The sequence below is a fragment of the Chrysochloris asiatica genome, unplaced genomic scaffold (assembly GCF_000296735.1).
Source record: "Chrysochloris asiatica unplaced genomic scaffold, ChrAsi1.0 scaffold00025, whole genome shotgun sequence".
NCBI classification, from domain to species: Eukaryota; Metazoa; Chordata; class Mammalia; order Afrosoricida; family Chrysochloridae; genus Chrysochloris; species Chrysochloris asiatica.
Genome location: NW_006408543.1, coordinates 17,005,247 through 17,019,554, shown reverse-complemented (window position 1 = coordinate 17,019,554; position 14,308 = coordinate 17,005,247). Strand labels below are relative to the sequence as shown.

Below are 14,308 nucleotides of genomic sequence, written 5' to 3'. Positions count from 1 at the left end.
AATCAAATGTCTCTGATCAGGAAAAGGCTGATAAGCCCTACAATTAACTGAAAGGCTATTGAGAGTAAGGATTCAGGGCTAGGGCTACATTGGTCCCTGTCTTATAGGGTTTATTAGCTCTGACTGATCATTACAATTTTTTTAAATCCCAATGCCAGCACCCTATCCCAGACCAACTGAATCAGAACCTCTGTGGGAGAAGTCCAGGGAATCCATGTGTTTTTTTCCAAAGCAGCATTTTGAAGAAAGGGTCGAGGCCCACTGGTTTAAAGTAACTTGAGTACATAACATACGGAAGAATGCCTGGGAATTCCGATCCATAGACTGGAGGGATGGTTAGTGGTTTGAAATGGAATGAATAGGACTCAGGGTAGATGCCTCCTCCTAACTTCACCACCACCTCCATTTTTAGGGGCACACACCCCCTGCCCACATCAATTTGCCTGAGTCATAAATGACAATCTAACTCTCTGGAGAACTTCCCAAGTCAGCCTAGAACCACCAGGTTTAAACAGAGTCTGGATCAATCCCCACCTGGTGAATCATCTACAATGTCAAAATGAAGCAAACGTAAAGTAAGATCTCTTCAAATATTTAATCAATTTGGAGACCTCTGCCTTCCAACCCAGTTGGGTAAAAATGTTGAAGAAAGTATGATGAAGGTGTTCTCGACGAAAACACCAGACTGAAATGGAGAGGAGACTGGGTTTGGGAAGACAGAACATAACATATCTGAAGGTCTTTTGAAGGCATTCTATCACTTATTAATAATAATAATAATAATAATAAAGCTCAAACGAACAAGAAAGGATTAAACAGTGATATAAATTTAAGGACAATTAAAACTTCTTTTATGGCTGAAAACACCAGATACGGTTTTGAAATAGACTCTTTAAAAACCCTTAGATCCTGCTGTGGTTTGTATCTATCGTCTTCTCCATACACGCAGAAGCAACTAGCTACACCCAGTGTGCCGCCTCAAGCGCTCTCTGGGTTTTGGCAAAGCAGCAACACAGCGAGAGATAGAAAGACGGCGTGGACGAGGTGAGCAAAAGCTGTTCACAGTCTTTGAACATAAACTCATACCCCAGAAAACTTAATCTATTTTCTTGGATTAAAAAATATATATATGAAAATGATCTCAAGGCCTTCAAAAATCACCAATGATCTCACATCAGGGGCCAATGATAATACTTTGGGATTACTGCATCGTAGAACTGGGGCAGCATGTCCTTCAGAGTGACCATCTACCATAATACAGGTGGGGGTCAGGTTGCGGTGGCCGACCCATCAGGAAACTGGTCAGCAGGTAAGGAGTAATGTCTGTCTTGCTCTCATTCTCTCGTGCGTCTCTCTTCTCCTGTCCCTTGGTGCTAGTGAGAAGCAGTGTCCGAGGCCCTGACTCAGGGCTCAGAAGGGATACTGCGACACGTATACCCGCAGTCGGATCACGGAGCTGCCTCTGAAGTTGATGACTGTGTTGACGGTGATCATTTCCAAATCCAGCTGAATCTCCCGGGGCCCTTTGATGGGACGGGTCATCACCAGGGTGGCACTGATGGGGCCCGTTTGCTGGAGACAGAACAGAGAGTAGTGAGTTAGAGAAGGCCTGACTTAAGGTGAGGGAGGGTACGCTTGACCCCAGAAGTTGGAGAGCAACAGCAGAGAAGGGTGAGCAAAGCAGGTGGCTGTCCATCCGAGATGAGGCCACTTGCACACATCCTTTGCGGCCTGACTGCAGCCACCTCGGCTGCCTTTTGCAGGGTCCATATCTGATGTCTGGATCCTCCAAGGAGTAGGAAACGGGATCAGATGTTTCACCACTGGGTCCCCCTCAGAACTCAGCATAATGCTTGGCACATAGTAGGTGTTCAGTAAACATCTCGAATGAGTGAATGGACAACTGAAAAGACTAATTGCATGACTTAGGGACATCACTTTACCTCTCTAGATTTCAGTCTCTTCATCTCCAAAATGAGGGTTTGGACCAGATCCAGTAGTCCATCCAATGATGGTTTTTCCCCACATAGCATCAAAACCCCCTACCTAATGCCATCAAGTCAAGTCCAGCTTAGCGACTTTGTGTGACAAAAGTAGAATCGCCTCATAGGGCTTCCAACACTGTAATCTTTACAAAGCAGACTGCGCCTCATCGTTCTCCTTCAGAGTGGCTGGTGGGTTTGAACTGCCAACCTTATGGCTAGCAGCTGAGCTCTTTAACCACTGTGGCACCAGGACTCCTTTCAAAAGCATCTTGTTGTTGTTATTAAGTGCTGTGGAGTTGGTTCAAACTCATAGCGACCCTGTATTAGGTTTCTGAGGAACGGCTGGTGAATTTGAACTGCCCACCTCGCAGTTCAAACCGACCTTGCAGTCCAACGCATTAACCCACAGCACCACCCCAGGACTCCTCAAAAGCTAGGACACTTTAAAAAAAAAAAATTATCAGTGTAGGGGTCCGCGCCAAGATTTTCTAGTTCAGTAAGTTTTCCAGGTGGTGCTGGGAGCAGGTGTAACTTATTTAAGAGCCTCCAGGTGGTTTAGGGAGTCCTGGTGTGGCGCTGAAGGGTAAAGTACTTGACTGCAAGGTCGGTTCGAACTGCAAGGTCGACAGCTCAAACTCACCAGACGCTCCTCAGAAACCGTACACAGGGTCACTATGAGTCGGCACCGACTCAACAGCACTTAACAATAAGGTGGTTTAGAGGTGCTGGCAGCTGTCTAGACACTTCTGGTCACTCCCAGCTCAGTCTTCCAGGGACCCTACCACTATGTCCTCATAGTTTGATGGACATGCCTTTCCCCCACTGATGACTCTCTACCTGAAACTTTGGGGAGCACAGCCATGCTCTGAGCTCCCTCCACCGAGGAGGTACTCTTTCAGCCACGGGGATGCACATCTGCTTGTTTCATCCCCACAGAAGCCTTGTAAAGCCTCACTGCTCGTGTGTGGTCCAGGCAGCAGCAAGAGCAACTGTAGTGTCATCGTTATGATCGGGCCAGGATTCTCGGTGGTTTGACAGTGTCCGTGTAGCTAACCCCCATGAAAGGATCTGATGTGATGAACCAGTCAGAGGAGTAAGCGTGAAATATACCACCCTTAATTCCACCACCACCCTGATCTGATTTATGAGATATTCCCAAGGGTGTGACATATAATACCTTTGCTTTGACGAGAGATCAAAGGAGAGAGACTTGATTAGAGGAAAAGGAACCCACTACTGGTATGTTCACAAACCGACCAGCTGCTCCTTGGAAACCCTAGACAGGGCCACTATAGGTTGGACCCAACTTGATGGCACCTAACAACAATAACAACTAGTGTGGCAATGTAGGATAAAGCACTGGACCACAAGGTCAGTTTGAAATACAAGGTTGGTAGTTCAAACTCACCAGCCACTCCTTGGAAACTCTATTGTTGTTGTTGTTGTTAAGTGCCATCGAGTCGGTTCCGACCCATAGCGACCCTGTACAGGGTTTCTGAGGGTGTAAATCTTTACGGGAGTAGAAAGCCTCATCTTTCTCCCGTGGAGTGGCTGGTAGTTTCGAACCGCTGACCTTAAGGTTCGCAGCCCGATTCGTAACCACTACGCTACACAGGGTCGCTATGAGTCAGAAATGACTCAAAAGCACTTAATAACACCACCACCAAGATAGAAGAGTCAGGAATAGAATGTGTCCTTTGGACCTGGGATTCCTGCACTGTGAAGTTCCTAGGTCTAGGGGAAGACTGATGCCAAGACACATGGAGATCTCCAAGGAACGCTGGACCTTCTACAGATGATGAGAGGATACAAGGACCTTTCCCCGGAGCCGACAGAGAGCATTCCCCACAAGCTGGCACTCTGAATTTGGACTTTGAGCCTCAGAAACTGAGAGAGAGTAAATTTCTCATTGTTAAAGGCATCCACTAGTGATATTTCTGTTATAGAGAGAGTAAATTTCTCATCGTTAAAGCTATCCACTAGTGATATTTCTGTTATAGAGAGAGTAAATTTCTCATTGTTAAAGCTATCCACTAGTGGTATTTCTGCAATAGAAGAGTACATTTCTCATTGTTAAAGCTATCCACTAGTGGTATTTCTGTAAAAGCACCACTGGATAACTAAGCCACAACCCAGCGAACTTGTTAGAGATGCAGAATCTCAAGCTACATCTCTACTGACCTACTGACCAAGAAGCTGTAGTCACCTTCGCACCCATGTAAACTTCCCTGAAATAAAAGTCTCTTTCTTTTTTTTAAAAAAAACAAAAAGAAGCTGTAGTCTAACAAGACCCTCAGGTATGCAAAGGTTGAAAAATGCAGGACTCAGGTGAGGGCCTGGCTGCCCTTGTCCAAGGGCTGTACTAAGGGATGTCTCATTATTTCCCAAGTTATAAATAAGCCCTCTAAGGCCCTGTGAGGGTATGGAATTGTAAGATACTGCCTGGTCCTGCACTATCCCCAGGATCAATTGCAGATTGGACCATTGTGATCCATCTGTAGGGCTTTCAGCGGCTGATCTACAGAAGTGGATCGTGATCTCTTTATTCCTAGTCTGGAAGCTCCCCTGAAGTCAGTTCAGCCTCAGAGCAGCACGAAAGCCTTCACAGACAGGTAGGTAGTGGGGCAGCACTTGAGGTGAATCGCCCTAAAATTGAACCTGGTTCTTCTTCACAGAAGGTGAGATTCTATCTCAATGTCCTCTTTTCTTCTCCCTAGCACTACCTTAAATCAGAGCTGCTTGCAACAGACACTGAGCACTGGCCAGCCGCTGGGCATCTAAAGAGGAAATGTACAAGGGAAGAGGCACTTCTAGGAGCTGCAGAGCCCAGCGCTTGCCCAGAAGCTGAAAGGAAGAGGTCTATGAAATCAAGGGTGCTGGCTTGTTTAAAGCCACACCAGATCCGTGTTACCTGTCTCAGAGACGGATTACCCAATAAGCAAGGTATGGACAGTCTTTATTGCGCTTACTTACTAATCTGTAGTGCATAAGTTTACATATGCACTACATAAAAGTTTCACATAAAAGATGTGAAATTGGGTGCTACAGATAAGTAAGTAAACACAGTTAAATCCACGTATACCTTGCTAACTGGAAGCTTGTATGTACTGTGCTTACGGTTAATCCCTCCCTGAGCCCTGTCTCCTTCAAAGGAGGCTCCCATAAAAGCCTGAACATCCCCAAGATCTGGCACAGGTATGAAAAGGGTGGGGCTGGCAGACAGGTGCCAGCCAGCTGCTGGGACCTTCCCTGAGTGCTGGGTTATCAACAGCCGGTAGCCATGTAATTTCCTGTTGGCATCATCTCCATCTGTTTCCATCAGCATCTGCGTCATTGGCACTTCCTCATACTGAAGATGGCTTGCACTTCCTTGTCAGGCCTCACAAAACCTCAGTCCTGGGCCAAGACTTAGAGGGTACAGCCACACAAGGAAATGCCCAAGGCATTTGCATACACAAATATCTTGCCAGCTTTTATTGTTTGCATGAGCAAAGGCCAAGGTTGAGGGCCCCAAACTGTGGTGAGCAGTTGGGAAGGAAAGCTAAGAATCCAAGAGTTGGGAGGGAGAATGGAGCCATTGGAAGCTTCCAAACAATTCATTCCTTTGGACTTTTCTGGCAAACATCTCCAGGGGTAAGAAAATCCTAGGCTCTTCCACTTGGAAGTAACTGTGGAGATCTGCAAATCCAGTCTCCACCAGGGACAGATCTCCAGCATGCCAAGGACAGCCTGGCCACAAGCACCAGAGAACCACCTCCCTACTCTTCATCTAGTGTTTAGAGCAGTCAGGCCATGAATGAAATAGGTGTCCTGAGAACCGCTGGCTATCTGTTGTCATGGTGGCTTAATGCAAAATGATAATGATGCCAAATGCCAAGCATTTGGTTAGGACTTTTCATATATTATCTGATTTCATCTTCATCGTCTTTACACTGCCAGTAGGTTCAGTAGCCTGCACAAGGGAATAAAACCAATACGTAGTACCAGAGTGTCTGCCTCCCAACATCTAACCACAATACTCTCTGTTAAGTTCTCGGTACCTTCCGACTTCCTGACTCTTCCACAGCTCCTGCTTGCCTTTAGATGCATCCTTTTGTGCTGTAGGTGTTTGCTGGGTTGTCTGTCCCCCTTCTTCTCTATAGTGTGCGTTCCTTAAGGCTAAAGGGGACATCCTATTTATTTTAAACTTCCAGTTCCCAACTCAAAGCCACATCTGTAGTGGCATTTACTAACTATTGGTGACAGGGGGTGGTGGGTGTGAGTGACCACTCTAAACTGCAATAGCAGTAGGCTACAAACAGCGCCACACACACACACATACACACACACAGAGATATCATCTTGGCCCTACTCCCATACACACTCAGGATTGTTATGAAGCAAATCGTGAATGGCAGTTGGCTTTCCTTGGCCCTGTAAACTGACACTCAGGTGTCATGGATTAATGTACTTTGGCAGAGTCTGAATGCAGTGACCATGCTCCTTCTTGCCCTGGTTGTGTCTCCAGACCACCTGACCAAAGTCTCTATTGAGCATCAGTGCGGGAGACACTGTCATCAGGACTGGTGAAAGGGACCCGTGTCTGCATGTATGCACTGTGTCTGTGCACATGTTTATGTGTGTGTGCACTTTATGTATGTGCAAGTGCTGATGTGTGATCATGTGTACATGTGTTTATGTGTGATCATATGTGCTATGTATATGAAAGTGTTGCTGTGTGATCGTGTGTGCTATGTATGTGCAAGTGTTTGTGTGTGATTGTGTGCACTATGTATGCGCAAGTGTTTATGTGTGGTTGTGTGTGCTATGCATATGCATGTATTTTGTGTGCAGCTTGTGTGCATGTGTTTATGGGTCATGTGTGTGCACACACTTATGTCCATGCATTATGTATATGCATTTATTGTGTACAAGTGTGCTTTATATGTGTGACCTGTGTGATCATGCATGTTGTGTTATGTATGTACATGTGTTGTGCATGTGCATGTTTGTGCACATGTGTGTTGTGACTGTACGTGTATTTACACACAATTTTGTGTATTATGTGTGTGCTCGTGCTTACTATGTGTTATATTTGTGGATTGTGTGTTTACATGTGTGTTGTGTGTATGTGTGTGTCACGCACACATGTTTGTGTGTTACATTTGCATGCGTTTTATGTATGTTTATGTTTTTATGTGTGTATGCCTGAATTATGTGTGTGCCCATGTTTATGTTGTTGTGTGTGTATTGTGTATATGTGTGTTGTGTATATGTGTTTCTATGTATGTCTGCATTATTATGTGCACATGTTTATGTGTGTGCATGATTGTGTATGTATTTATGTGGTATGTATGTATGTGTGCATGCATATGTGTTGTGTTTATGTGTGCATATTGTGTTACACATGTGTATATTGTGATGTGTATGTGTGTGTCTGCATTATGTATTTGTGTGTGTGCATGTGTGTTGGTATTGCATGTGTTTGTATGTTGTGTATTGTGTGGTTGTATGTGCATGTATATATGTGTGCCGGTGTGCTATGGATTTGTGTCTGCATTACATATGTACATGTGTTTGTGTGTGTGCATGCATCTGTGTTATAGTGTGAGTGTGCGTGCACATGTGCATTATATATGTGCATGTATTTATGTGTGCAGATGTGTTATGTGTGTGCCTCTGTGTGTGTGTGTTGTGTGTATACATGTTTTTATGTGGTGCATGTGTGTCTTGTGTCTGTATGCATGTCTGCATTATGTCAAGTGTCACCAAGACAGTTTTAATTTATAGTCACCCTGTATAGGGTTTCTGAGGAGCAGCTGGTGGGTTTGAACCACTGGTCTTGTGGTTCATAGTCCCATGCTGATCCTACAGTGCCGCACTAGGAGTCTAAAGCTAGAAGAGTCGGTGAAAATTTCCCATATTTTGAAGAACAGTGTAAGAGTACAGATTTTGGTACCAGATGGCCTGGTTGTGAATTCTACTCTGGTGCTCACTAGCTCTGTTGAGACCTTGACCAAGTTACTTAGCCTCTCTGTGCCTCAATGTTCTCACGTATAAAATCAGCATGATAAAATGGGGCCTGTAGAAGCCCTGTTGTCACAATGTTTGTGTTCGACTGTTAACTGAAGGTTGGCAGTTCAAACCCTCCAGCCACTCTGCAGGAGACAGGTGTGGCAGTTGGCTTTCATTAAAATTCAAACAAAACCTGTTACCCTTGAGTCAGTTCCAACTCACGTAGGAAAGAGCAGAGCTTCTCCCTAGGGTGTCCAGGACTGTCAGCTTATGGAAGCAGACTGACATAGCTTTCTCCTACAAAGTGCCTGGTAGATTCAAACCACCAACCTCTCAGTTTGCCGTGAAGTTCTTAACTGAGTGCCATGAGGGCTCTCTTGTGGAAACTCTACCAGGCAGTTCTTCTCGCTCCTATTGGGTCACAGTGAGTTGGGAACAACTTGAGTCTTTTCAGAGGCTTACCAGAGGAGGGTTGTAAAGATTAAGGGGCTGGTGCATAGACAGCATGGGAAATGGTGAGTATGAAAGTGTACCTAGTTTATCGTTGCTGCAATTTTGCTATCCATGTTGTTATAGGCCACTTGGTGTTAGGTGCCATCAAGTAACTCCAACTCACAGCGACCCTGAGCACAGTAGAAGGAAACACTGCCCAGTCCTGCACCATCCTCACAACTGTTATGCTTGAGCCCACTGCTGAGTCCACTGTGCCAACCTAGCTTGTTGGGCGTGTTCCTCTTTTTCACTGACCCTCCAATTTACCGAGTAGGATGTCCTTCTCCAGGGGCTGGTCCCTCCTGATAACATGCACAAATGGTTAACATGCTTGGTTGCTAACTGAAAGGTTGCTGGTTTGAGTCCACCTCAGAAGAAAAGACATTGGACTTCTGGAAGGTGAGACAGAAGCTACTGGAACACAATTCTACTTGGACACACAAGGAGTTGACATGAGTTAGTATTGATTTGACAGCAACTGATTTGGTCTTGTTTTTCTGGTAGTTGATACACAGGACTTGCATGGGGTCAACCCCAAACCAGGGCTAGATCCTCTGTGACCACCTCCAGCGTACTACATGTGTTTTCTTAAACCCTCTCTCCATCTACACCTCAAATGAGGGGTTTTTGAGGGAAGTGTCCAGAGATGTGTGTCCCCTGAGTTTAAGGACACAGAGAGCAAAGCTTGACCCTCTACTACAAGTTAGTGGTGGGTGCCCCGGAGCTGCCCCCACCCCACAGTGAGGAGACAGGAGTGCATAAGGCTACCGACATCACTACTAGTGTTGCCAAGATGAAATGTCAGAGGGTTTTCTGTTGATACAAAAGCTGGTGTTAGTGTCCCAAAGGCCCTTGGGTAAGGTGTGCCTGCCACAGAAAGCCTGAGGACAGAACACCAGCAAGAGATGCAGAGAGGTTTGGGGACCAGGGGCCCTAACACCCACAGCAGGGAATGGTCAGTAGCGAGCCCCAGAGAGAGCAGGCTCCTGGTTACCATGCAGCTATCAAGTAAGACCCTGGTCCCCTAGCCTTCCCACCTCCCAACAGCCGTACTCAACCCCAACCCTGAAGGAGCCAGAGACCACAATCTACAAAGAGGGAGAGGAGTGGAAGAGGAAGAAGGCAGCAAGAGGCCAGCCCCCACCCCTCCCAGGAGAAAGGGAGGAGCTTCCCATTGCAGGGGGGAGGGAGAGGGGGGAGTGGAGAGACTGAAGGTCCCATCTGAACCAGCACAGACCTTGAACATGGGGAATGGACAATTCAAAAGTTACTGAATGTGCCTGGGAATCCTAGGGGATCAACCTAAGTTGTCATCTAGGTGGGCAGAGAGAGCAGGTGGGAAAGAGCAGCATAAGAAAAAGGAACCGATTCTAAGATTTCACCCAAATAAATCCTGCTTATTTGATAAAGACAGTTGTTCTCTGTTCCAGGCACTGCACTAAGTAGATGATCTCACTTAATCCTAAGGTAAAGACTATTATTATCCTTTTTTTATGAATGAGGAAAATGAGGCTCGGAGAGGTTAGGTAATATGCTCAAGGTCACACAGCTGGTAGCTGTAGGGTAACAACTGGAAGCACTTCAGTCTGGTTCCAGTTGAAGCTCCTGATTGGGTGTCCTGTAGCTTTGGACAGCATGAACCCTTGGAAGCCCATCCTTATCAGACTTCTGTCTTCCTAACCCTCCTGCCCTGGCACCTAACTGGGCCCCACACACCTGTGTTCTCTTCCCAACTACAATCCGTTGAACCTTTCAAGCCAGGAACCATCTCCTCTTGCCCACGGCTGCTCCAAGTCATCCCATCTCCCCTTTAGACATTCTAACAAAGTAGGTCCCGGCAGCATCCTGGTACATTCTTCCAGACAAATATCAAAGCATCAGGGCCCTTCTCAACATTCTCGACAGAAAGAACATAAGCCATACACGGCTCAGCTTTGTGAGTGTCAAGGGCTCCCTAGTTGCTGTGATAATCAAGGCATGAACAGATACTTCCAGTGAGGGACATTCCCTACTGACCACTCCACCTGTAAAACACTGGACCGAACCTACGGTCTTCTGAAATAGATTCTCTGGAGATGAAGTTCTGGAATCTGCTTTTTGGACAAATGCTCTAGATGATTTGCACTCACACTATCATGTGACAAACATCAATCTTGCGGTCTCTAGAGAGAGGTGTGATTACCCCTAGGAGGACCAGAAGATGAAGTTCAAGAATATACATGGTATAGCATCGGAGTCCTGGTGTGGTGCTGTGCATTAATGTGCCAGACTGCAAAGCCATTTGAATTGCAAGGTCGGTGGTTCAAGCTCACCAGTTGCTCCTCGGAAACCCTATACAGGGTCACTATGGGTCAGAACCAATTCGATGACATTTCACAACAATAACAAGTATCATGGTGATGGTGGTGTGCCATGGAGTTGGTTCTGACTCACCTGTGTAGGGTTTCCAAGGCTGTAAATCTTTACAGGAGTAGTAAGCCTCAACTTTGTCTCACAGAATGACTAGTAGTTTTGAACTGCTGACCTTGAGGTTAGCAGCCCAACTTATAACCATTACGCTACCAGACATGTATATAATATATAAACAAACAAACCTATTTTGCTCTGTGTGCTGGTGGGGCTGTGGGTTAAGGCATTGGGCTGCTAACCACAATGAGGGTAATTCAGCGCCACCAGCAGGAGAAAGATGAAGCTATCTGCTCCCATAAAGATTTACTGTCTCAGAAACCTTCTATATGAGTTGAAATTGACTCAGTGACAATGGGCTGTTGTTGTTGTTGTCTTGGTTTGGGTTCTACAATGTTTTTACTGCTATGGATAATTCATTGGCTATCCAATAGAACTTTCTGCAACAACGTAAATGTTCTATAGCTAAACTCTCCAAAACAGTAGTCACACATGGCTACTAAGCACTTGAGATGTGGCTAGTGCCACTGAGAAACTCAAATCTGAATTGTGCTTCATTTTCATTTGTTAAATTTACATTTACAGAGCCACATGTAGCTGTGGCTACTACGTTGACGATGCAAGTAGAGTCTGCTTGTATGAGCCAGGCCTTTATGGTCCCTAGCATGGAATCACCACAAGGGTAGTGATTTGGGATGATTTGCTCTCTGAGGCAGTCTCAGTTTCTACAGATGCATATGGTTGATGTTGGCTGCCGTGGGGTTATTCCTCGAATTATCATGGCCATATGTTGTTGTTGTTATGTGCCGTGGAGTCAGTTCTGACTCATAGCGACCCTGTAACAGGGTTTCCAAGGCTATAAATCTTTACGGGAGCAGAAAGCCTCACCTTTCTCCCGCAGAACAGTTGGTAGTTTCGAACTGCTGATGGTGAGATTAGCAGCCCAATTCGTAACCACTATGCTACCAATGGAGCAAAACAATGCCCGGTCCTGTGCCATCCCTGCAGCTGCTGGGTAAACATTGTGATCCACAGGGTTTTCATGGACTGATTTTCAGAAGGAGATCTTCAGGTCTTTCTTCCTAGCCCATCTTAGCCTGGAGGCTCCACCTAAACCTGTTCAGTATCACAGCAACATGCAAACCTCCACTGACTGTTAAACAGGAGCCAGACAGGTGGATGGGCATTAGGTACCCTGGCTGGGAGTTGAACCTAGGTACCCACATAGGAGGTGAGCATTCTACTGCTGAACCACCACTGTCCCTAGAAGTGAGTGTCCAGTAAGTATTTCTCAGATGGGTGGAAGGGTAAATAGGTATGTGCCTGCCTCTCCCACAGAATTTTAGAAGCCACTTGAGATCGCATGTTGGTCCACCTCCTCACTTTTCAGATGAGGATTCCTAAAGGTCATAGAAGTGAATGATCTTTCACCAGGTCACACCACGTTCCCAGGCTAGGCCACACTTCTCCACTAATAAAAGTGTCGACCGCTGCTCACCACTTGGCGCTTACCCTCATGTAGAATTCTCTGCCCTCGTTCCCAGACTTGATCTGGAAAATGTAATAGGCCCCAGGGTAGCGGGTCGTCGCTTGCATTTGGAAGATGTCAGCAGGAACCGAGCGTCCCGACACCACATCCATGTCCCGGTACAAGATAGTGAAGGGCTGGTCTCTGCAGCCGGTGTTCTCAGCGGGACACATACAGCGGCTATTGGGAAGAGAAATCATGCGATATGTCAGTAAGTCCATCCCAGAAGCGGCTGTACTACTTCCTCACTTAAACTAGAAGCGAGGCCACCACATTTTACCATCCCAAGGCTCTCACTGTAGAACCTCTCAGCTCCTGCAATGTGGGGGAGCTCTGTTCCCCAGGCTGTGAACTTTTTGTTAGTCAGACATTCTGGCTACCGGAATGTAAACCTGACAGCTCTTGCTTTTTGGAACACTGGGACGTTCGCTAATGAACTTACATGTATCCAGATGGTGAAGTGTGTCATTGGTCACATAGCCCAGCCATCATTCTCTACTGACTTTGATTAGCAGGTCTCCGGGGACCTTTTACATTCTCTTTTGCGTATAACCCAGTCTGTGTGGATCACAGTTTGATCTTTCTGTTCAATAAACAAGAACTCAAAGCTACAAAACACAATGTTAAGACACTTAGGAGATACAACAATAAATCAGATCTGACCGCTAGTCGGAGAAATAAATCATGGATACATGTATCTCTACATAGGGTTTGTGAGGCTGTAAATCTTTAAGGGAGCAGAAAGCCTCATCTTTTTCCTGTGCTGACCTTGAGGTTCACAGCCCGATTCATAAACACTACGCTACTACGTTACTAGGGCTCCTTAACTAATGTCAGTTCACCTTCCCAAATATCACATCCTCAGAGGGGCCTTCTGTGTCCCCAGTCACAGTCAGCCTACAGACACCTGTTCCTCCTGCTCACAGTACACGTCCCTCAGCTGATAACCAAAAGGTTGGAAACCTGATTCCATCCACCAAGGGCACCTCAAAAGAAAGGCCTGGTGATTCCAACATCGTTCTTTAAAGAAATGCAATAACTAATCACCAACTTTATATGGAAAGGAAAGAGATCACAGGATAAGCAGAGCAGTATTAAAGAACAAAGTAGGAGGCCTCTCGCTTTCTGATCTCAAAACCTACTACACAATCACAGTGGTCAAAACAGGCTGGTGCTGTCACAATGAAAGACACATAGATGAAACAGAATTGAGAACCCATTAGTCAATACAGCCACCTATAGACAGCAGATCTTTGACCAAGGATGAAACAGTTTAAATGGGGAAGAGATAGTCTCTTTAAAAATTGGTGTTGGCAAAACTAAATATCCATTTACAGGGCCCATAATCTCACACAATCTACAAAAATGAACTTAAGATGGATCAAACACCTAAATGGAAAACTTAGAACTATAAAAATGATAAATGAAAAAATGGGAACTTAGGGACCCTAATAGATGGCACAAATATACTATCAAACATAACTGAAAACACACTAACAGCAGCAAATATATTAACAAACTAGGTGACTGGGACCTCCTAAAAATTAGACACTTACGTGCATCAAAAGAATTCACCAAAGGAGTAAAAAGAAAAGCCACAGACTGGGAAAAAAAATTTGGTAATGACATACCAGACAAAGATAGAACACTTTCAACATCTTAATAAGAAAAAGGCAAATAGTCCAATTCATGAACAGACACTTCACCATAAAAGGCAATCAGGGAGAACAAACAAGATGGTGGATCGGGTGGACATATAGCAGAGAGCTCCGTCAACAACAACACAGAATACCCGACCAAGCAGGTTCAGGGGATGGTCCCAGAACTCTGAACCACATATAAAGGAATACTTAGAAGGTTGGAAGGCTCACAGCTGGCGGAATTTGTGGCAGAAGCAAGAAAT

General features: G+C 45.6%; 1 protein-coding gene across 1 annotated transcript in view; it reads right to left on the bottom strand.

Moving 5' to 3' along the window:
* Window positions 1-831: 831 nt before the first annotated feature.
* FBLN5 (fibulin 5) overlaps window positions 832-14,308 on the bottom strand; it is a 111,210-nt gene continuing 97,733 nt past the window's right edge. The window contains exons 10-11 of the mRNA XM_006839632.1: window positions 12,390-12,585; window positions 832-1,572 (exon numbers count right to left, since the gene is read on the bottom strand). Coding sequence (XP_006839695.1) covers window positions 1,411-1,572; window positions 12,390-12,585 — 358 coding nt within the window. The 3' untranslated portion in view covers window positions 832-1,410. The remainder of the gene's footprint in view (window positions 1,573-12,389; window positions 12,586-14,308) is intronic.